Source organism: Amblyomma americanum, chromosome 8, assembly GCF_052857255.1.
Source record: "Amblyomma americanum isolate KBUSLIRL-KWMA chromosome 8, ASM5285725v1, whole genome shotgun sequence".
Taxonomy (NCBI): Eukaryota; Metazoa; Arthropoda; class Arachnida; order Ixodida; family Ixodidae; genus Amblyomma; species Amblyomma americanum.
Window position 1 is genome coordinate 89748798 of NC_135504.1, and position 25310 is coordinate 89774107.

The window sequence follows — 25310 nt, forward strand, 5'->3', positions numbered from 1 at the left end:
ACAAGTTCTGCCGTTTCAATTACCGCGAATGGTCACCAATCATACTTATGAATAAAGCAGTTTAAAATAAACTACTGATCGTGTCGGAGGAAGTCGGGACAATTAGCGATAAGCGCCGGTCGTAGGCGATGTCAGCAGCCCGGCTGTCAAGTGTTTCTCAGGCAAGCGATCGTATCTGCGCTTCCTCCCACAAATTGTCGCACTGCGTTAACAAGCACGGGTGAAACCGGTACAAAAGAAATGACCTTATTTAATAGAAATAAAGCGCAGAATGCGTTTTATGTCATAAAAACGAGCGCTAGCTGTTCGTAGGCAGCGATGTAAACAACAGTATGAGTGCAGTGCTGGAGAAATTTCATGCTCACGCGGTAAATGTTAATTGGCGTACTATTACCTTCAACCACATACGTAGACATAACACGAGCTATTTGATAAGCAAAGGGCGGGAAAAAGCGAGCAGCGGGTATCAAAATGAGCAGCCGCAGAGCCGAAAGCATACGCCTGGCTGTGGGCGGAGCGAATCGATGGCGGCGGCAACGCCTATTGGCCGGTTCGGGCTGTGTTCGCGTTTCGAAGGCATTCCAAAATCTGGAATATCTCCGCGGAGCTCCGTCGACTCGAATGGCATCTGAATCGAATGCCGTTGAAAAATTTCGTGTAGCAGTGTAAGTTCGGCAGTCGAGCCGAATGACATTCGGTTGGAAGGCATTCGAAGCGCCCGTGTAGCACGGGTATTAATCTTCCTAAGCCCCAATCTAATAGAGACCGGCTTTCAGTGTACAGTTTTCGATGGTATTTCCGACCATGAAGCAGTTCTTCTTACCCTGTCCCGCTTCACTAGTAACCCACAGCGTACGTTCACGTCATTTCTGGATTTTCATCACGCTGACGATAACGCCGTAATCGACAAACTGGCCGAGTGCTTCGACTCCTTCTGCGCGCTCAGCCGTGACGGCGATGTTAATGACCTTGTTGAATATTTTGAAAAGATTGTTAGACTGTGCATTAAACTGTTTGTTCCCGTCAAAACGAGGAAAAGAAATCCTAATCTTCCTAGGATTAATTGCAGATGTCACGTCGTGTGTCTTGGCTGAGGCGCATGAAACGTAACAATAACCCTGATGCTGTTGCTCGATTTCAAGCTGCGAAAAATGAACTTCGTAATAATATGCACTCTGCTAAAGATTTCTATTTTCGCTTTCAGCTCCAAGGGCTACTTAGAGATAACCCTCGTAAATTTTTGCGCTCTGTTCTACCCTAAGGCACTTCATCCACCTCTTTCGTTATTAATAGAGAAATTGTCCCTGACCCTGCTCAAACATCTGATGCATTTATTGCTTACTTTAATTCTGTCTTTGCACGTGATAATAACATGATTCGATCTTTCAGTCTTCCTAATCATGATCGTTCCATCTCTGATATGACGGTTAGCACTAAGGGCGTTTTAAATATTATCTTGCACCTTGACTCAAAGAAATGCGCTGTACTGGACAGTATCCCAAACACCTTCCTTGCACGTTATTCTCTATTGTCATGACGTTACCTCTCAATTATTTTTCAAAAATATCTTTCTACTGGCGTTCTCCCTTCTTCATGGAAACTTGCCGATCTACTCCCGCTCTATAAATGCGGCAACAAACACCTTATTTCTAACTATAGGCCGATCTCTTGAACTGCTCATTCATGTGAGATTGTAGAGAACATTATTCATAAACAAATTATGGAATTTCTTGAAGCAACTAATCTTCTATCAAGGGCTCAACATGTGATTCCTAGGATTTTAGTGCAGTGACTGAGTGAACCGAATTTGCACATGACATTCCTCTCAGCATAGATGCCGGTAACCAAATCGACGCCATATTCATCAATTTCTCAAACGCTTTTGGCACGATCCTTCACTCTAAACTTTTATGCAAACTAAAAGTCATTCTCAAAAACTCTTAACTCGTTGATTGGATTGCCGATTTCCTCTCGCACCGCTCTCAGTCTGTTCGCTTCAATTGCGTCGATTCTTGATTAGCTGATGTAACCTCAGGTGTTGCTCAGGGCTCTGTCCTTGACCCTTTGTTGTTTTTACTTTATTAATGATTTGCCTGACAGTATAACCTCAAAGATCCGTCTATAAGCCGATGATTGTGTATTGTACCTCGCTATTAACTCTGCCAATGATCACTTCCTTCTGAATCAGTCTTTCGGTATGTTGTATGACTGGTGGAATACGTGGCAGATGAAAATCAATTTGATCAAAACAGTTATCGTGTCTTTCACCAAACGCCTATCCCAATCTAATTACGACTATTCATCCCTTGAAAGGGTACATTAATATAAATATCTTGGCGTCGGTTTTTCTCACAATTTGACATGGTCAAAACACATAGATCACAGCTAAAGCTCTTTAAAAGGTAGGTTACTTGTAGCGCACAGTACGGGATGCTTCTACAGAGACCAAATTGCTCATGTAGAAAACTCTAATTCGCCCTATTCTTGAATACGCTTCAAATGTTTGGGATCCGTATAAGCAGTGTGAAATTGGCCAAATAGAATCTGTACAATGAAAAGCTGTATTTATTTATTTATTTATTTATTTATTTATACAAATACCTCACAGGTTCCACACTTGGAACATTGTGTGAGGGGAGGGGTTACAATATTTAGCAGACAAAAGATGGTACAAAGTGGAAAGAACAAAAAATAAACAATATTAAATACATTGGACTGCAAACAATGATTACACCGTACATGAAAAAAAAAAACCGTAATATACTGACACAGAGGAAAAACAGCAAACAAATAGTGGCACTGCATGGATTTGACAACACATACGAAAACAATTTATGTACAATATCATGGATGCATGAAGGTGGTCAATTCGTTTTTGAAGATTAATGGGTCACGTATGGTAGCAATGCAATCCGGAAGGCCATTCCAACACTTGATAGCACGTGGCAAAGCAGAAGAATTAAACGCGAGTGTTCGGCCGAATAGACGTTGGAAGCTAAGATTATTATGTAGGCGACGTGAAGTGCGCATTGGACGTGTAAGGGGCAGTGTGGACGCGTGACGACTGTATATTAGTTTCTGTAGTAAGCAAAGAAGTGCGATATCCCTACGTGTCTGTAAACTTATTAGCGATAAAGATAACTTGATGCTTGTTACGCTGGAATGACGGTTGTAGTCGTGAGAAATAAAACGCGCTGCACGGTTCTGAATTGCTTCGAGTGAATGAATTAAATAAGCCTGATGTGGTGACCAGATGGCTGATGCATATTCGAGTTGGGGACGGACAAATGTTAAGTATGCTAGCTTGCGGGTAGAAACAGGTGCGCTATGAAGATTTCTTATCAGGTAGCCAAGCGTGCGCGATGCTTTAGCAGTTATGCATTGAATATGTTCCGCCCAAGAAAGATTTGAAGTCAGATAAACGCCAAGGTATTTATAGGAAGACGTGCGGGATAGTGTGACACTGTTAAGGGAATAAGTGAATAGCGAGTTTGAATGCTTCCGGCTAACTGTCATGATTTTACATTTGTCAGTATTAAGTGTCATTTGCCATGATGTGCACCAGTTAGTTACACATTCAAGGTCCTGCTGAAGAATTGCATGGTCAGTGGTTGAACGGATTTGGCGATAAATTATGCAGTCATCGGCGAACAGTCGGACCGATGATGTAAGATGCGATGGCAGGTCATTTATGAAAATTGAAAATAATAAGGGACCGAGAACACTTCCCTGAGGGACGCCAGAAGTGACGTCACTAAGGGGTGATGAAAAGTTGTTTGTTACCGTGAACTGCTTACGAAAAGATATGAAGTTCCGGATCCAGGAGACAGTTAGCGAGTCTAAATTAAGCGACGATATTTTAGCTATAAGGCGACAATGGGCAACACGGTCAAACGCTCTGGAAAAGTCAATGAATATGCAGTCAGTCTGGTAGTTTTCATCCATGTTCTTGAATAAATCACTGGTAAGTTCAATTAGTTGTGTATCACAGGAAAACCCTTTTCTGAATCCGTGCTGGCGCGGGAAAAAGAAATCATTGTTCTCAAGATGGCGCGCGACGTTAGATGCAACGATGTGTTCAAGTAACTTACATGGAATACTCGTTAGTGATATGGGGCGGTAGTTACTAACTGTGTTTTTGTCGCCAGATTTGTAAACAGGGATTATTTTGCCAATCTTCCAGTCATAAGGAATTTCGCCGGTTGCTAAAGATTGCCTGAAAATATGACACAGAATGATACTAGAGGGATGTATGGTGTGTTTGAGAATTTTTGTATTTATTCCGTCTACCCCTGAGGAAGTTGATACCTTAAGACTGTTAATTAGAGACGCTACGCCTTCTGCTGTTATATCTATTGTAGTCATGAATGGGTAATTGAGTTCTTGGGGTTGAGGTAGGTTGGAATAGTCTTCGGTAGTGAATACTGATGTGAAGTAGTCATTAAACGTGACTGGACAGTTCTCTTGGGGTATTGGACATTTGTTTTCATCAAGCAATGAAATGGTGTCCGACGTGCGTGACGGGGAAATTGTTTTCCAAAATTTTGCGGGGTTATTTTTTATGAGCGATTGAAGGTCCTGTGATAAAAATTTATGTTTGGCCTTCCGGATGGCATGGCAGTATGATGCTTCACACAGTCTGTGCTCAGCATGCGCAGAATCAGTGCGCATTCGTTTCGCGGCTCTGAAAAGACGTTTTTTCTTGTTTTTCAATGCTCGTAAGGAATTGTGATACCAAGGTTTAGATATGTTGACCCGTAATGTTATTCTCGGTATGTGTTTACGCACCAGTTTCGCTATTTTTTCTTTGAACAAAGTCCAGTTTTCGTTAACAGACCGGGATGAAAAATCACGCACAAGAATTTCGGAGAAATGCTCGAGACAACGATTAATAGCGTCAAAGTCAGCCTTCCTGTAATTTAGAATCTGTTTTGGTTGGGTGCGGCGTGAGTAATAAGGGGCATTAATCGATAACTGAAGAAGCTGATGATCACTGAACCCGTCATTATAAGATATATCACTAACCCTCTCGGGAGCAGATGATAAAAAGAGGTCTAAAATATTAGCATCGCGTGTTGGAGCATTGACTAGTTGAACAAAAGAAAAGTCGAGTGTTAGCTGCATGAACTCATTAGAGGCAGATGAATGTGAACATAGATTCAGCCAATCAATGTCTGGGTAATTAAAATCCCCGAACAAGAAAATGTCAGATTTAGGAAATCTGGTTCGAATAGCCGTGATATTGTCATGTAGGTCAGCGACAAACGTGGCAGGGGAGTCCGGGGGCCTGTAGCAGATGCCTAAGACAGTGTTACCGAGGCGGGATGCTATTGCTACCCATATGATTTCCAGTTCACATGGAATACCCACAAGGAAAGACAAAATGTTATTATTAACTGCAATTAATACTCCGCCGCCCCTTTTGCTTATTCTATCTTTTCGGTAAATTTGAAATCCGTTGCTATCAGGCAGAAGTTCCTCGTCAGCGATATCTGGACGCAACCACGTTTCCGTTAGAAGTAGTATATTACAGTTGCTATTATCAAGATATGAGCAGAGTTCGGTGCGTTTAGGAAGAAGGCTGCGTATGTTAGTGAATGTCAAATGGAGAGGTGGGCTTGGAATGCTATCTATAGGCGACTGGATCGGGTTTTTGGTAACACGTGCATTGCTTCGGCATCTTAGCTATCGTGAGACTTCTATTACTTGGTTAGTGTCAGAGTCGTACATGTATACTGAATCACCCATGCGCAGCTTGTCTACGCTGAGCTTGTAGGCCGTTTTTTTAGATTTGGCAAATTCCAAGAGCTTTTTCCTGGCGAGCCGCGTTTGTAGTGAAAAGTCCTCACGCACTGCATAATCGGTGTCTTTAAACTTCTTTCCGTTTTCGAGAATAAGTTGCTTATCCTTAAAATATGTAAGTTTTACTATGATTGGCCTGCATTTCTCAGTCTGAAACTGCCCTAGACGATGCGATCTTTCAATTTGTGTAGATTGAAGATTAACCCCTAGTTTCTCGGAACAGAGATTTATAACTTTATTTTCTGCTGTCGACCATGTTTCAGACATCTCGTCCGGAATGCCAAAAAACAGCAGATTGGATCGCCTAAGTCTGTTTTCCGCGTCTTCACATCTCGATTCGATTTTTCGAAGCTGTGCGCCAATAGTACCTGACATATTCGGTCCGGACTCGGATGCTGCCGAAACCTGCTCAATCTTACGTTCCGCCATATCAACTTCGACTGTGCGAATCCTTTCAGATAGTTGCTTCAGCTCGACGTCAACACAGGCACGCCAGTGCTTAAGCGCAGTCAATTCGCTCCGAATGTCGTTTTGACCTAATTCTATTCTTTGTACCGTAGCGAGCACAGTTGACAGTACATCCCCGTTTCCGGGGTTGGGACCAGGGTTTGTCTCCACGTCGCCGCAGAGCATCAAGAGCAGGTTACTAACGCCGTGAGCGGCTTTGCCGTCAAGCAATCCTAACACATCACACAACAGCTCAGGGCACGACACCGCAAAGAAACAACGATTGCTGGATCTAACGCAACGGCAAGCGTTTAGGTAACTGACCTGGAAGAAGAGGCGAGGTGAGTGCACCATTCTGAATGCGGTGTCGTGCCCCGCAGGGGCGGCTGCTGGAGGCTGCTTATATTCCCGGTGGTCATCGCTGATAGTGGTGGAATGCGCTCGTTGTTGCCAGATTAGCCGCTGGTGATCTGTCGTAACTGGTTGCTGCGTCCAATCCTCGGGCCATTGCGTCGAAGTCATGGCACAGGCTCGCAGGGAGGCCGTGTCAGGCGTCGCAGCAAGTATTCCGAGTACAAGGCCAGCCTGGAAGAAGAGGCGAGGTGAGTGCACCATTCTGAATGCGGTGTCGTGCCCCGCAGGGGCGGCTGCTGGAGGCTGCTTATATTCCCGGTGGTCATCGCTGATAGTGGTGGAATGCGCTCGTTGTTGCCAGATTAGCCGCTGGTGATCTGTCGTAACTGGTTGCTGCGTCCAATCCTCGGGCCATTGCGTCGAAGTCATGGCACAGGCTCGCAGGGAGGCCGTGTCAGGCGTCGCAGCAAGTATTCCGAGTACAAGGCCAGCCTGGAAGAAGAGGCGAGGTGAGTGCACCATTCTGAATGCGGTGTCGTGCCCGCTATTTTCCGCCGCTACGACTGTCAGTTTTCACCCTCATGTGCGACGTCTTCCATAAACTTAAATCCGCTCGCATCCCGCCGGGAAACTGAGCCCTTGAAACTTCTTCACTCAATAGCGCATTCTGCTATTTACTTTTCAGAGAGCAAGCATATCTCGTTTTCAAAACCATCTGCAACCAGGAGCCATCACGATCTTAATATCGAACCTTTTTTTGTCCGTACTAACGATTTCAAATACAACTTTTTTCAGCATACCGTGGAGGGTTGGAGCTCTTTGCATGGCAACATTGGTGCATTACCAATTTCGTATTTTGCGTCGGTAATTGAGTCGTAGCATTGTATGGTGTTGTGTGCAGCGTTTATACCTGTAAATTCTTGTCATGTACCCTTTTTTGCGTGGAATTGTACCATATCATATGTAACAACTCCTGCTATAGCCCCTAGAATGGGGCTGCAGTAATTAAAAAAAAATAAGTAAATATGCGTATCCAAGATTAGATGCTTACCGGCAGGTCATTATTGTAAATTAAAAAGAGCAATGGACCAAGGACGCTTCCTTGCGGCACGCCCGATTTAACGTCGGAGAGAGGAGAGGAATAGTTATTAACAATGGTGAAGAAAATTACAAACCCATGACAGAGTTAAAAAGTCGAATTTGAGCGCAGAAAGTTTAGATATTAGTCGGCAATGTGCTACCCGTTCAAATGCTTTGGCAAGGTCCAAAAAGTTGCAATCAGCTTGTAAGGCACTGTTCATGTTGATGTGTAGGCCGGTTGCAAACTCAAATAACTGCGTCTCACAGGAAGAGCCTTTTCAGAAACCATGCTGCTTAGTGAAAAAAATGATTACATTCCAGGTGATTGCAGATGCGTGATCCGAAAATGTGTTCAAGCATCTTGCAACAGATAGAGGTAAGTGAGAAGGGCCGGTAGTTTTCGTGGGAGTGTTTGTTGCCACTTTTGAAAATCGGTACAACCTTTCCTATTTTCCAATCGGAGGGGAGCTCACCTGTAGATATTGACTTCCTAAAGATATGAACTAAGATGACTCTGGAGACAGAAATGGTATTTTTTAGTATTTTTGAATTTTTTTCATCAGCACCAGGGGAAGAGGATAATTTAAGGTTATTTATCAGGTGTACTATGCCATCGAGTGTAATGTCAACTGGTGCCATGTAAGGGTAACCAACATCTGGTACATACGGGATGTTAGAATTATTTTCTTAGGTTAAAACAGATGCGAAAAACGAGTTAAATGCTTAAGGACAGTCAGCATCGGATTTGGGGGTGTTGTTAACGTCATGTATTGAGATATCATTACTGACGCTATTCTGACGTATTGTTTTCCAGAACTTGCTTGGATTATTCTTAAGTAGCGCAGGAAGGTCTTGTGAAAAATATTTATTTTTTGCATCACAAAGGGTGGAACAATATAGGTTTAGGTAGGTTTTATATTTACCCCACGCGCATGGCGTACATTCCTCCTTTGCATTTCTGTACAATCGTTTTTTCTTATTTCTCATGCGTTGATGCTTTCTTATAAACCAGAGATTAGATTTGTCATTTGATAGCGTGATAAGTGGAACATGTTTGCCTACAAGTTCTGCGAGCTTGTCTCTAAAAAGAATCCAGTTATCTTCTACTGACCTGTCTTGAAAAGAGGGCATCAGGATATTTTCAGAAAACCTTTGAAGTTCATCATTTATTCTATTGTAATCTCCTTTGTTATACACGGGAATCTTTTTCCTCCTTATTGCCAGTGAATGGAAGTGTAATGTTAATTGTCAGTTGAAGTAAACTGTGGTCGCTGAAACCGTCAAAGTAATTTGTCACACACCGTGTCAGGGGCTGATGTAAATATGAGGTCCAATGTATTGGGATCACGGGTGGATTGGGTAACTAGTTGAAATAGGTTGAAATCTAAAGTCACATTTATGAGGCTTGTTGAAGCAGTACAAGGGGATGAGAGCTTTGCCCAGTCGATATGTGACAATTTAAATTTAAAGCGGCAGCTAGCCGGCACTTCGACTTATCGAGCGCATTTCTGCACTGCAGGTTGGATAGCGAATAGTGGTCATACCCAGCTAGCATCCACGTGACCCACTTGGCTGCGGCAGCTTTCCACTGGCGCTGACTCTACCAGAAGCTATCGGAAGCATCTTCGTCGACTTCCCGGGGACTAGCTTCATAAAAGGACTGCGCGTGACGGACGGACCACTTGGCAGCAGCGGCAGCTAGCCGGCACTTCGACTTATCGAGCGCATTTCTGCACTGCAGGTTGGTGCGAAGCTATCCTGTGGCTGGTCGCTTTGTTTTTTTGTTTTTGCTGTTGCTGTTGCCAACCTTGTGTTTCTTCTGCAGTGCTATTGAGCTTATTGAGCCTTTTGTTTGTACGGCTTGTGCATCTAACTCATAGCAAGTGGTAATGCCTAACCCATCGCAGTCCTCAGACCGGGACAACCGTTCCGACCTGCGCGAGCTTCGTGCAGAGATTAAAACGCTGAGAGACAGCGTACAATTCATGAGCGACGAGTTTGAGAGCATGAAGAAGCAACTGGCTGAGGCGCGGACAGAAACGGTTGCTCTAAGGAAGGAAAATGAAAGTTTACAATCTAAATGCCAGGAAAGTGACGCCGCACTCAAACGACTTGAAAGCAGAATGGTTCAGTGTGAGCAGTACTCTCGTAGGACCAACGTAGAAATCCGAGGCATCCAAGAGAAACAGGATGAGAATGTTTTTGACATGGTGACTTCGATAGGTGAAATTATAGGCGAGCCTATAAGTCCTGCCGACATCGAGGTGTGTCACCGTTTACCAACTAGAGAAGAGGGCAAAAGCAATGTACTGGTGCAGTTCAAAGGCAAACAAAAAAGAGATGCATTTCTTGAAAGGGCACGTCGAACTGTAATCAATGATAGCCAGCTCGGAATCCAAAGTGAAACACAAAATGAAATGCGGATCTTCGTAAATGAACACCTGTGTCCTGCACTGAAACGCCTGTTGCACCTAGCTAGCACAAAAAAGACTGAACGCGGATGGCGTTTTGTGTGGGTGCGGAACGGCAAGGTCTATGCGCGAAAAGAAGAGGGGAGCGATGCCATACGGATTGCTTCTAATAGGGACCTATGTAAGATTGACTGAGCGTTTTTTTTTCTTTTTCCCTAAGGCTTTACTCACCTGTTCATGTATAAAGAATACGCCTTACCCTGCGACATTTCACTTCACTGCGGTCAAACGAAGAATAGCATCTATGCTATTCATATTAATGCACGGTCTCTGGCTTGTAAAGAAGATCAGGTCACTGTGTTCCTAAATAACTTCCATTTCAAATTTGACGTCATCATGTTCTCGGAAACCTGGTATCAAAATAGCAGCCCTGTACTGATCTTAGATGACTACACCCATTACAACCTCAACAGAACAGGCATGCGTGGAGGGGGTGTTGCACTATATGTTAAACGATGCATATCAACAGAGGTGTTAAGGGAATTTACACGTGCCACAGCTGATTACGAAAGCTTGTGTGTGATATGTGGCCTTGAAATGTTTCTTGTCATCTACCGCCCTCCATCTGGCAATCGCAACGAGTTCATAAATTTTCTAGAAGAAATACTTGAATATGCCTCGGTTCACCATTATCGGTTGCTACTTGGCGGTGACATGAATATTGACATGCTGACTGATAGTCAACATTCTTGTGAATTAGGAAACAAGTTTCTTGCTTCTGGGTTCCACAACGTCATAACGACGCCAACTCGTGTAACGTCGACAAGTCAGACACTTCTCGACCTTTTCGTTATTAATACAGACACACCTGTTCTAGCGGCTGGTACAATCAGTACTGACATCAGTGACCATTGTCCTATATATATAAGTTATTCTACCAATTTAGCCCGACAAAAACAGTGCTCAAACAGGCTAAAGTACAGATGCTTGTCAAGTGAGAACCTTGAAACATTTCGCAGACGAATAATCCATGCGGACTGGTCATCCATTTTTTACAAGGTCTCCAGCAGTGACGCCTACGCTGACTTTTTGTCAATATTCCGTCAGCTGTATGAGTTGTCGTTTCCATATCAGAATGTTAAACTTAAGAAAAGAATAAGGAAACCTTGGCTAGGACCAGAACACATAAAAATGATAACTGAAAAAAACCTTCTTTTTCAAGCCTTCCTCAGGACAAAAGACCTAGCTAAACTTGAAATATTTAAGAAGTATCGCAACAAACTAAACGCGGAATTGCGAAGAGCAAAGAAATACTACTACAACCACCTTTTCAGTACTGCAAGAAAAGAGCGTCCGGACAAAGTTTGGAAAATATTCAACGAAGCCCTAAATAGAAAAATAACACGAGAAAACACTTCTGAATTGACAATAGATGGTAAAAAATTATCCGGAATTCCTCTAGCCGAGTATTTCAATGAACACTTCGTCAATGTGGCAGAGCCAGCAGTCGTTAACTCGACTAGCGCTTTGCTTCACTACCAGTGTAAGGAGACGCTATTTCTTTACCCAACGGATGAAACAGAAATCTATCGCACATTTATAAATTTGAAAAACACCAATGCCAGCGATATTGACGGCTTTCAAATAAAGGCGGTGAAATACGTTATCGATATTATTGCGCCGCATCTAGTATACATATTCAATCTGGCTCTTACATCTGGATGTTTCCCGGATAGGATGAAAATCGCTAAAGTTTCAGTTCTTTTTAAGGGGGGCGATAAAAACGATGTTAACAACTATAGACCCGTCTCAGTGCTTCCTGTATTTTCTAAGGGTTTAGGGAAGATTATTCTTTTGCGCATGAACAGCTTTTTCATTAAACATAACATGCTTTCAGATGCTCAACACGGCTTTCGGAAAGGCAGGTCAACGGAAACTGCACTATTAACTCAGAAGGAATTAATAATCTCTAATATTGATGAAAGCAGACTTACCCTCGGAATTTTCATTGACTACAGCAAAGCATTTGATCGCCTAAACCATGAAATATTACTAGACAAACTGTTCAGTTATGGTGTCCGAGGAGTTGGTTTCGCTTTACTTAAATCTTTTCTTTTGAATCGTCAGCAGCACGTCTCTATCGCTGAAAGTGACTCATCCCACAGATTACTAACTTCCGGCGTGCCACAAGGAAGTATTTTAGGGCCGTTTCTTTTCAACATCTATGTGAACGATATCGTGCAAAAGGAAAGCAATGCAATATACGTGCTCTACGTAGATGACACGAGCATCTTTTTCACCGGTAAAAATGTAGACGAACTATTAATAGAAGCCAAAAAAGAGCTTGCAATAATTTGGGATTGGTCAAGTAAGAACTGTTTAAAAATAAATGGCAATAAATCTAAGGCCATATTATTCATGGCCAGAGGGAAGCAAGCACAGATAGAAGAAAGGTTGGTTCTTGGAGGTGCACCCATAGAAATTGTTAAGAAACATAAAATTCTTGGCGTGACCTTTGCTGCTGACATGTCGTGGAATCATCACGTTCAATCATTATCAAGGACACTATCTACGTCAGTCGGCGCACTAGCACGGTGCCGTCATTTTCTTCCAGATAGAGCAAAACTTCAAATTTATCATGCACTGTTTTCCTCTCACATAAATTACTGTACACTGGTTTGGGCCACAACCACACAAACAAATATTCAAACACTGCTCCTTCTTCAAAAAAAAGCACTTCGTTGCATTGCAAATGTGTCCTATTTACATTCATCTGCACTATTGTTCACACGGTATAACATAATAAGCGTCGGAAAAATTTACGATTTCCGTCTACTGTACTCATACTTATTTTCCGATGAAAAGTTTAAGAGCCTCATAAAATTCCTTTCGCATTTGCAGAAACAGAAAAGTGATTGTCGCACCCGTGGATCTGAGACATGGCTGATACCACGCAGACGTACAAATTATATGCTACAGTCGCTCACGCACAAGTTGCCGTGCTTGCTTAACAAATTACTGTCTGCAAATTTTGACTTAAGCGCATGTAATAGAAAACAGACACGTGGAATTTTTTTCTCATCCCAGTTTTTGTGCAGCTAATTGTATTCAATGTATTTTCATTACCTTTATGTTTTTCGTACTGTATACTTTCTTGTGCTGTGTTTTAATGTGTTTCGAATGGGTTCCGATGAGTCAATTTCTGTGAAAGTGTAACTGAACATGTGTTCAGAATTTTGTGTTGGCTATATGCTGCTGCCTTGTACGGGCATCAGGCACCCTCAAGCTGCCAATGGCAGCTTTTTTGCCTCATGACCCCCAACGAGTCGTTGGAAATAAAGTTTTGAATTGAATTGAATTGAATCAGCCTGCAACTGCTCAAATGCCCTCGTAAGGCTTACACGTAGTTTATCTGAGAATGAGTCATCGGAGTTCGGTGTGCGGTAACAGTTGCCGACCAAAAGTTTGAGGGAGGAAATAATGCAAGCTGTCCAATTAATCTCAAGATCGGAATAGGTATTGATAGCAAATGATGCGAGCGATTTTTTTATGTCTACGAGGACGCCCCCGCATCGCTTATGAATGCGATCACGTCTGTATATATTCAGAGTTGGACCCAGAAAGAACTTCGCTGTCTTTTATATCGGGATGTAGCCATGTTTCGGTGAAAGCCATAATATCGGAGTCACTGTCTTCGAGAAAAGATGAGGCATGAGCGCTCTTGGATAAGATACTTCGGATATTAGTAAATGATACTGATAAAGGGGAAGATATGACAGGTTTAGTTTTTTTGTGGATATGCGTACTATTGCCTCGTATGAGCTACTGATCCAACTGCACGACAGCATCAGTAGCGACATTGTAGTAGTAGTAAAGACTTTTATTCGACCATAATTTATAGGCCGAGCATGTCGACCGCCTGGGCGACCAGAAGCCGCTGTTCTTCTTCCCCTTCAGCGCCAAGCCAGTCGAGCCAGGTGGTGATGGATAGAAAGGGTGGGGGGAAGGAACCCGACTGCTGAGCAGCCGGGCAATAGAAGAGGCAATGGGCCAGGTCCGCATAGATGCAGGGTCAGTTGGGACAGGAAGGGTCCGACCGATAGCGATAGAGGAAGAGGCGGGACGGGATGATAACTGCATTCATCTGAATGTGCCGAAGAAGGCGAGACTCCGGCACCGTGAGTGATGGATGAGGGGGAGGGTAAAGGCGTTTGTCGAGGCGGAGCTCAAGGTAGACCTCTTTTATGGTGCGGCGAAGGGTGAGCCTCCCACCGTCCTCCGAGGGCTTGGGCCAGGGGATCAACGGTGCCCGGAAAAGTGTGTCGTGGGCGAGCTGATGGGCCAGCTCATTGCCGTCAATCCCTGAATGCCCAGGGACCCAGCCGAGGAAAACGATGGAAGGCTGCAGTGCGGAGACCGCTCGTTCGACCTCCTGTTGGAGAGAAGGGGTCAGGGTGCGTTTCTGTATGTGGTGTATAGCGGCTTGTGAGTCTGAATAGACTGTGTACAATTGGAGAGAGGGAAGGAGGGCAAATGACTGGAGGGCATGCGCAAAGGCGAGGACCTCGAGGGACAATGCGTCTGGAGGGTGTAGATACGGCCCTCTGGTGTGGGTTTCAGGAGCAGGGAGGTGTGGATGGTACAGGGCGTAGCCGCAGGAACCTCGAGGAGCCACGAAGGAGGCATCCGTGTAAGCTACACCCTGGGTATCAAAGAGAGGGGAATGGTGCTGTGCGGCCGCATGACGACGTCCGGCGTGCAGGACGGGGGACATGTTGGTCGGGAGGGGAAGGATACGAAGATTGGGAGCGGGGGTGGGAATAGGAGAGGTAAACGGGGAGATTGGAATGGGCGAGATTTTGAGCCCATGCGCAGTTTATCAACTGATAACTTAGGCTTCAACTTATGATGCTTTGCGAACTCGGTAAGCTTTGTCCTTGCCTTGCGCGTTGCAAGCGAAAAATCCTCACGGACTGCAAAATCTGTTCCCTTAAGTTTAGGCCCTAATGAGAGGATAAGTGATTTGTCCTTGAAAAAGGTCAATTTTGCGATTATTTGCCTCCGCTTCTCAGCGTTATATTTCCCCAGTCGGTGAACCCGCTCGAACTGATGGCTGGTAGCGGTAATTTCTAACTTTTCCGCTCAGAATTTTACTATTTTTTCCTAGGACAAGGCCCAGTCTCAATCTGATTCATCTTCTATTCCAAATATTAGAAGGTCGAACGCCGCATCCTATTTTCCGCATCGTCACACCTTGACACAATGGCTGCCAGCTGATTCGAGACGCACACTATGTCGGCATTTTTTCCTTCCTCTGTTTTACTACGTGACGATGGCTGCTTCTAACGTCACTACCTTAGCAATAAATAGCCGAATTTAATTTTTACTTTATGCCTGTTTTCCTTTGGCAGCTTTTATCTCCTCCAGTGGGAGACTATGCCTACAGCACAGTGCTCCGCCTTGGATCGCAAGTGCTGGAGATGGTGAAAGACACACACAGGAGTTAGCAATTTTAAGAGCGTTATCTCTTAGTCATTACGTTTCGAGATTTCGTGGGGTCTGCTACCAACCTGAGATCGCGGCGCCATCTGTGGCAGCAACTAGAAAAAAGCACATCTCGCATTGTGACTTGTCGCGTCATCTACAATAGCGCTGTAGAAACAACTATCTGCCGCGTGCCAATGATGACGTCACTGTCCAATATAGTGGATAGAGGTATAACTATGTGAGTATGACGTTAAGGAACGAAATAGCGGCATAGTTTCGGTTTCTCGAATCCAATATGTTGTGCCCTCTCAGCTCTTTCCCGAAAGTCCCGAGAGGCGAGAGTCATTCTCGCACGGAAAACGTAGCACATAATGAAGCACACTGCGGCTGTTAAAAGAAGGCAAAGCACATATATAAAAAATGCAACAGCTTAGAGAAAAGGTGGTAGGGTGACAAGATTACAGCACAGAATACTAGTATAGAAATCTTGACCCATACTCTTGTACACAAAGAAGTGTTCTTTTATTTTATTACGTAAACAATTTTATTAGGCATTTCTTTGTTAACGTTGTGATGTCGATATTCTGCGTGTCAGAGTGGTTTAACTTCATTGAAAACGTATGCTGAATTCTTTGTCTACCATACTGTGTGCGCGAAAACCGAACAAGCCAAAGTGGCATACAGTGAAAAGTTGTGCAATGTTGAGAAAAGCATGTAGTCTGCCTTAAACCGCCTTCTTATAGAAACATAATAGTGTATGTGTGTACAAGTCCTGAGCTTTAATCATTTTATGCTTTTCGAAAAGAAGTGTCGTGCGCACTAAATACGAAGCATATGATACTCAGCGGACTGCCTTTTTTGCACTAAAGTGAGTGCGTAAATTTTAAGCTGTAGTGGTACCCCAAACCAGTATACGATAACACAAATTAGAGTAAAGAAGGCATCATAAAGTAGTCGCCTAATCGTCGCCGGGAGGTTTTGTCGGTGCCTCTTCATTACGCCCACTGTTTTGTTTAATTTAATCAGTAACAACTGAATGTGCTCGTTCCAGGAAATGTGTTCAGTAAATATCATACCAAGTGTTTGCACACTTTTTTCAATAGAAACATTGTACGAGATAAACAAAATGGATCCAGGCACTTCGGCCGATGTTCCCAGAGCACGAAACAGTACGCGCTTTGTTTTAGATACGTTCAACATCAGACAGTTTGTCTTGCACCATTCGTCTAAACTGTAGCAAAATGTATCTGCTTCGATAGTAACATGCGCTAGATCTCTTCCTGCAAAAAAACACGGAGCGATGATCTGCGTAGATAACAACTTTGCAAGTTTTATTTATTTGCAATATGTCGTTGATATATAAAGGGAATAGAATAGGACCCAAAATAGAATAGGACCCTGTAGCACAACTGATGCAATCTTTCACAAGCGCGATTTGTATTTTCCTATTTCAGTATGAGCGAGCCAATGCGCGGCGCCTAACTTGAAAGTGTAATGAAGCGTAGTGGGAACTAGACGAATTGCCCAAATTCTCGGGCAGATAAGAGCAATAGAGACAAATAGGAGCAAATAGAGGCGAAGAAAAGGAAATAGAGGCGGCAAGGGCCGAGGAGGCGTCAATGCTTTCGCATTACTGCAATGCGCGTTACTGCAGTGATCTCGAATTTTTTCTAGCTCGTCTCGTCATCAGACGGAAATGCGGCGTGGTCGTCACAGTTCCTTGCTGCTTCCGCCTCATATGGCATGATACAGCTGATCTGATCACGCTTGACTCAGCCGTCGCTATGCCCTCTCTGTTCAGAGGGATTTGTTGGTTCTCCTCCGGCTTCCCGACTCACTCCTCCAGAACCTCACGGTCGCCTCGCACCTTGTCAATTAGATTACCGCTGGAGCGCTGTGCCTTTCTCTACCTTCGTTAGCGGACCCCTTCACTACGGCGCAACCTCCGGGAACGAGCCATTAACAATACTGACTGTAAAAGTGCGCTTTGCACAAAAGCTGCACGTTTTATCGCTTCAGCAAACATACAGTATTGGGGGTCAAAAGTAAACTGAAAGAAGTATTGACGCTCAAGCCACACTGCAAACTGCACCAAAAGATTCCAAGTCACACTGCGCGGCACCTCAGTCGTGTCCGTAGCGTATGATGTTTTTGCAGCCCTACTTCGCCTACCCATAGAGCGATATATGGCCATTGTAGGTTTCTAAATGTCTCCGAAGTCATCACAGCGCATGTCAACGCGGGCAGGCGGCTGCTTTGGATAGTCACTGGCCTGCGAGCTTTGCAAACAGGCTGCATCGTAAAGCAAGCGTGGAGTGCTTAGTAAAGTGTCACTACAGAAACCCGTCCAGGCCCACAAGGTGGCGCACCTGCAGACACCGCACGGCTTATCGGCGTGTTTCTCGAGGTCCACGAGAGCGATGGCGGCCTGTATCGCTTCCTCGATTTTGGGTTCCGGAATACCCCGGAGCCGAGAGAACAGCCGCAGGTGTTCGAATGAGGTCAGCTTCCCCAGCAGTTCGTTGGTCTGGGGGCAGTAGCCGATGTACGACTGCCACTGCGAATTGGTCAGCGAGAGAAAACAAAAAGAAATTATTCCCCTTGGCTTTTGCTTAAAACAGCAGGCTTGGTTTGTAGCGAAGTAAGCGAGGAAATTGCGCCAGCCAGGACCACTATTCTAAATGAAATGACTCCCGACTGAATCCTGGGAGCGCTGACGAATGTTTTGAACTAATTCAAGTGAATGTTCCGCTTGAATACAAAGCAAAGCTTCGTTGGGCAAGCAAAATCTCTTTACTAGGCCACTTTGCAACTTGCTACAATGCCTCCGACACAGCAAGATGTATCAGTGATCTAGCAGGCGTGCCAGTTCTGAATGACTCTTGATGTCACTCTGACATGGACGTCGCCGCAGTTGGCTGCCAGCTGCGTTCAGAAGGAGCGTCCACAAACCTGCATCGCTTTACTAATGGACAAAACTACCTTTCCTGGTATATTGTAGCATACTGACGATGGTTTCATTAGTGAATATATGTCGGCGTTAGGTGTGTTATACTTTATGTAAAAGAAAGGACTTACGTGTCTGCAGCGACAACCAGCCTTTCTATTATACGGACACAGATAGCACGAATGAATCACTGCACTATTCATTGAAAATCTGCACTGTTCCGCTTTCGTCCGTTAAGCCAATCGCTGAGTTGTTCGGGTCCCTTGAGGGATCAATTCCTTGAGAGGGCATAGAATATCGTCTGAAGACTATCGCCGCGTAAGAGAAAGGTAGAACTAAACAGAAGATAGAGAACCTAGGCCGTTCACAACTTATACATAAGAAGAACGTAGAATGATAGAGGGCAAATAACCTTATCTGTATGGTCCTAAACACATATATATTAAAAAAATTATGAATAAGTCGACAGTTTTACTTTTGGTGGCCGCCTTTTTTTAACTGCGGAAGCTCTGAATGAGGTTCTTTCCGCGAAAAAGCACGCGTAGACGCGTCGCATACGCAAACATTAGAAATCTCGACGCCAGGTTCGCTGCGCGCTACATAAATTACCGACGGCACCACGGAATGGCGCTTTGGGCGTTCGCATCGGCAAGAAGGAAGCACGGATGGAGTGAGCACTAGATTGAGGAAGGACACATGTGTGAGCTTTAGCTTAGTTTAAAGATTTGCGCATCGATAAAGCAAGCGTAGGTCAAAAAAGAGGCGACGACGAGGTTTGAATAAGCGAAGGGGCAATGCTTTTGCAAGGCGGCCGCACTGTGTTGTGAACACTGTGGTGCAAAGGAACAACATACGCTAACGCTGTTTGCACTATTTAGTATGCACGCATGTAGCGACGTCATACCAACATCATAGCTTTAAACAAACGCCACGGAAGAGTTTCTATAAGTGCATGTAGAGGCGCTGGTGCATGCTGCGTGAGTATGCTATAGCCGGTTTGGATACGACAGAGTAGGGATATCATAAAACGTGTATAAGGAGCAGATGCGAGGCATCATAGACACCAGGGCCGATGGCGCATTAGTACTCTGCGTGCGAAGCTTTTGCTTATTGTAATGATTTACGTAGCGATTTCGCAAATATAGCTGTGCTGGCTTAGCTGCGGTGTAACTTATAGCCATCAATGACCTCTAACTCGGTAAAGGTCAAATTCAGTGCACAGCGAAGCACGTCTCTAACTAGCGTAGTGAAGCTTTCGCTTCAAAAACGTTCACCTTCCTAGGAGAGGCTGAGAGGGCGACGTCAGCCATGTAAGCGTCGCCAGCTGTGGGCTGCAGCAGACCCGTGAGCATCTGGAAAGTGGTGCTTTTTCCGGCTCCATTCACACCGAGCAGTCCGAAGCACTCGCCACGGCGAAGCGCCAGGTTTATTCCTCGGACGGCCCACAGGGTGCCGAACTTCTTGTGCAGGTTGCTCGCTACGAGTGCGCAGCCCTCGCTCTCCAACTGCGCTGACGCATCATTCGACGCAAGCCACCTGACGTGCTCTTTTTCGGCCCGCACGTCTTCGTCCAGAGCCGAGTCGTCGCTGTCCAACGATCCGCGAGCCCCTGGGCGCAGTGCAGAATCGGGGTACGAATCCAGCTCAGGTCACACGGAGCATGGCAAGTTGTACACGTCACGCTGATGTACAAACGGCCACTTCTTTACCAGTATACCGCGCGAGACCCGACCAAACTTTTTGTCAGCCTCTTATCAGGGCGCGGAGCGGCGAAGCCGGCGAGAATAACAGCGTGCGCACAAGTTTGCCCACACACGGCAAACGCTGTGTGAGCAAACTTGTGCGCACGCGGTTATTTTGGCTGGCTTCGCCGCTCGGCGCCGTGATTAGGCGCTGACGAGAATTATGGTCGGGTCTCGCGCGGTTCTGTTAAAGAAGTGACCGGGTGTAAAGAAAAGAAAGCGAACTATACCGCAGAGGTTACCCTATCTAAAGGTTATGCATAAGCTGTAAAAAGGCAGCATAAAGATATTGCAAATGTATGCCTTTAATAAAGGTGACCAGATTAAAAGTGGACACGCTTAGTCTGGTCGTAATCACTCTCTGCCCGCTAAGTAATTTGCAGTGTCAGCGAGTAGAAACGACGAGTACAAACCTGTCATCAGCGCACGAAGCTGCAAGGCGTGCCCAGAGTGCAGTAGGCTGAGTAGCAGAAAGAGGACGCTCCCCGCGGCCACAATGAACGCAACGTCCATCAGTATGCCATGCTCGGAGAGCGAGAAGAGTCCCGGGATATCCACCTTCCTGTCAGCGTTTTTTAGGGCACCTGAAGCACAATAACGAGAGCAGAGGGCGGCGAATCAGCGGCCAGTCGTAGAGAAGCGCGCGTAGGAACCTCTCTCTAAGGTAAACACAGCATCCGGTATTCCAGGCTCGTATCACTGGAAAAAAAAAATCTACTTTCGCCTGCCAGAAGCTGCCAACAGGGCACTGTAAATAAGTGCTCAGGCGTTAACTTTACTTCTTCAAAGACATTGTTTCTTTCCGGCTGTGTGTGTAAAGTTTAAATAGGTATTTAGCAGAAGCACATTCTCTACAGCCTTTTTCTTTTCTTTTTTGTTCGTTAGAACATACCACCATGATAACTGTTTTGCAAATTCACGCCAGAGAAGGCAGGAATGAGGGATTCTTGATATAACAAAACAAAATGAACAAGGTTTGAGTTCCCTCAGGTCTATAGGCGACGTTTTGACAAAAGAACTTGTTGAAACCAAGGTTAGAGTGCTGAGGCTTTCCTTTTAACCTGGCTCATTTGGTTTTTTTGTGTGCGTGAATTTTAACAATCTGCTATCTTTTAAACTTTGGAAGAACCTCCTAAATACATCCTCTCTGGTATTGCATGAGCTGCATAGCACCACACCACACAAGCACCACAGCGCCAAGGCAATATTGCGCCAATACGTCGTATTGGGACAAAGGACCGCCACGATTTAGTTGTCCTAAACAACTTCATTATTCACGAAGGGCTTCGAAAACCCGGTCTGAGGAAAGGAAGAATATAGGTGTAAGGTGCACGAGCACAGATAGGCGTATATGAAGGAGATAACGAATATTCCCCGTGGTATCTAGTGAAAATGATACCTTCTAGTTTAAAAGAAACAGTCCAAGAACCCTGCATTTGACTTTCTAGGAGCAAGTATCAGGCGGAGTCTCCCCTTCCCCCCCCCCCCCCCCCCCACCGAAAAAAATGGGGGAAGCCAGGTGTAAATGATAGGCGCAGTACTCCCAGAGTAACTAGAAGCTGAGAAAGAAAATTAAGAGAAATTCCACCTCCACAATCGTTGAAAGTAGGCATACGCGTTATAGTTCCTACAGAGAGTGCGTACATAGCACATTCTCGGATGGCTCATTAATAGTTACGTGGAGTCAGCCGCAGTCTTTCGATGGTAATCGTCCTAGCGATTTGTTCGCGTTACGTGGCTCCGACTTCAGCAACTTCTCTAGTTCCAGCGACGTAACGTGCCTGCCCTCCCTGGCTGGTTCCGCGACTTTGGGAACCGCCGCCAACAGCTGCTTACCTTGGAACTAAGGAGCAGGTGCAGCATCTCACGCTGCTTTCTCTGCTTGACACACGGCAGCGCTCGCCGCCGTTATCCGCCCATACCATCAAGGTCTGCGCCTTTTGCCGCTTCTTTAAGTTAGTGTGATGCGGCTCCTGTGAATTTTTGTGTCTCTAGGGTGACCGTGTCCAATGAGCGTCATTTCACACGCAGCTTTTTTCAACTCAAGCTTAGGTCAAAGACACATTTCTTGAGCTTATCACCCTATATAAACCAAGATTATCACCCCACATGTGGGAAACCTCTTAAGGCTCGTTCACACTTGTACATTAAGCGGCGAGAGCTAGCGAAATCCGCGGCCGCCGAAAAGCTGCCTCGTTCACACTTCCCAGCCACCGCGTCGCCGGTCATCATCTGTGTGTCGTCTGCTCATGGCGTACACCGATATGGCAAGAGGTTAATCGATGCTGTCTACGTACCATAACCGTATGCACGCTTACCGTATGCACCCCGGGAATACTCGGCTATAATAAGCAATTGTACAGGCAGCAGGATGCGGTACCCACCACCGCACAAATCCTTAAACAAAGAAGAGGCTGTCACATGGATACAACTACAAACGGGGTCATATCCAAACCTAAACACACTAAGTAAAATCCACCCCACACTTAACGAAAACAAGTGCCGTGGTGCCATGAAAAGCCTACACTAAATCACATAATATGGGCATGTAAAAAAAAGTCGACATCGTTCCATTTATACCAAACCCAAGTGCGGAGCAATGGGAGGGTATGCTCTCCAGCGACTGCCGCGATGACCGGATCGGTCTGATACGGCGAGCTCAGCTGACGGCAGCATCCAGCGGAGCCCTGGAATAGGGGCAACCGACCGGTGCGAAGATGGACTCATCTAAACCGCATAAAAGCACCTGACCTAGAGCTAAATAAAGTTATCTTATCCGGCCACCGCGTCGCCGCTCGTCATCTGTGTGTCATCTGCTCATGGCGTACACAGATATGGCAAGAGGTTAAATCGGTAACCGCATGAGGCGATATGACGCCGCCGTCGTCCATCGCTGCCGCTGTTGCAAACCGCACGAGGCGACGGGACTCGGCGTCGGAGCGGCGCGTTTTCAGTGTTGCTCGATTGCGGCAGGTTCAGCATTGTCATTTTGCGTTAATTAACGCTTTGAACAACGCTCTTAAGGCTTCATACAAGATAAAACACAATGAAAACATTGAAAAAATTTATTTAGGTAATAGTTTCATATTTAGCCGACTACACAGTACGTGACGCAGAAAAACGCGCCCGAGGGACGCTGCGATGAGGCGCCAGGCGACATTCCGGCGCTCTTGTGACTTATAGTGCGTGTAGGACATATCCAACAGCACCCTTTACTTTGGATCTTCATTAATGAGCCTTTCATTAAATTCTTGCATAGCTGCCATGGTGATGGATGCGTCGGCTGTTGCTGCGCTGAAAGCCCGCTGGAAAAAAAAAATCAACTTTCGCGCGCAAAACGGATCGGAAGTTACGCACCCGAAAGGCCTATCGTCATTGGCTAGTCTCGCACGGCACTTCCGGGCGATGGGCGAAATTTTCTGAAAACCTAGAACCTGGCCGACGCGATGAGCCACAGTGCTTCGGCGGCCCTCAGCCCATCGCGCGATGCCATCGCGCGGCGTGTCGATGCAAATTGTCTCGCCTCATGCGGTTAGCGCTTAATCGATGCTGTCTACTTACCATAACCGTATGCACGCCTACGTACAATAAATGCAGCTATTTTGCCGGTCGTTACGCCATTTCTAACATTCTCATTTTTGAAACGAATAGGTTAGCCTAGTCGTGCCATCTGGTGGCGCCTTCACTCTGCCTCTTAGAAAAGTGTTGTATTGCGTCGGACAACACGTTTACTATTAGTCGGCATATGTGTGTGCCAGGCGTTTCAGAGAAGATGGAGTAATTTTAAAAAATAAATGTTTTTATGTGAAAATATCGCTTTTTCGGCATAGCATTACGAGTGTTGGCGGACTGCAGAAAAACGATTAATAGTTTCAAACAGTAAGATGGATAACTAATTTTTAATAACTGACTTTTGAACTGTTGGAGTTAGGCAACTGGTTGCAATTATGGATTTGTAGCTGGTTATTAGGAACAGCCGTATCACTTTTTGGAATTTCGAAAACGCGATTGTACTCGACACTGTGGCTAGAGAAAATCTGTCTACATCGTGCGAAAAGACATTCGCTTTCGAAAGCGTGCAGGCAAATCAATCTTTCTATGCTATTACTAACGACCGACTAGAAACCTCTAATTGTAATATGCACCTCACTTTAATATTAAAATTTAACCTTCTATGAAGCAGCCAATTAAAATTTAGTTAACCTAAACTACCTAAAACGATTCACCGGTTTCCTGTGTCCACCAACACTGGTAGTGCTCTGCAGAAAACACCATATTTTTTACCTCAAAAAAGTAATTTTGATAATTACTTGAGTCTTCGCCGAAACACCTGGTATATACACAAGTTCCCTGGAGAATATCCCTCACGCAGCTGTCACCACGAAGCAGTAGGCTCGGAGCCCATGCCTCCTGTTTCAGCCACTTACTCAAGCAGCAGTGCTCCAGCACAGGGCTTGCACCTTGCCATGGTTGACAGAAATCAGCCGTGAGCTTGGACACGTCGATAGCTTTCAGGGACGACTGCAGAGCGGAGCATGCTGCGGCTGCCGCGTCCAGGTTTACCGCACCAAGAACCACCTCCTTGAGCGCGAACGGGGGACAAAGCATGAACACCAGGCGCAGATGCGACAGCGACGGCATCTTCGCCATGAGAATAGCGTAGAGCAAATCGGCCAGTGGTCCTGGAGAAAGAGCATTAAGGAGGGAAAAAGCACAATTGTTAATACATAAGCCCAAACCAAGTTCCACAGCCCAAATAGCGCAGGATAGGCGAAATTCTTCACCGCTGAAACGGAACAAGAGGCGGAAGAGACAGTTAAGTCAGCTAGTCGACATTTCGAGAAGAGGACTTGTCTTCGGCTTCACAGGTGCGATTCAAGCTGAAGTACACTTTGCCACCCTGGCCACTCCGCCCCACGCGCAAAGCTCTCCTTCCATCCCCCTTGGTAACTTCTCCCCTTTGTGAAGGGCGTATAAACACTGCCACTTCGCTCCTCGCAGAAGAACCGTACTTATTCTAGTATATAGAAACACAGGCTA

At 45.4% G+C, this 25310-nt stretch overlaps 1 protein-coding gene across 1 annotated transcript in view; it reads right to left on the minus strand.

Moving 5' to 3' along the window:
- Positions 1–25310, minus strand: part of LOC144102598 (phospholipid-transporting ATPase ABCA3-like) — a 94548-nt gene that overhangs the window by 19171 nt on the left and 50067 nt on the right. The window contains exons 16-19 of the mRNA XM_077635826.1: positions 24698–24952; positions 20684–20854; positions 19803–20137; positions 17951–18138 (exon numbers count right to left, since the gene is read on the minus strand). Coding sequence (XP_077491952.1) covers positions 17951–18138; positions 19803–20137; positions 20684–20854; positions 24698–24952 — 949 coding nt within the window. The remainder of the gene's footprint in view (positions 1–17950; positions 18139–19802; positions 20138–20683; positions 20855–24697; positions 24953–25310) is intronic.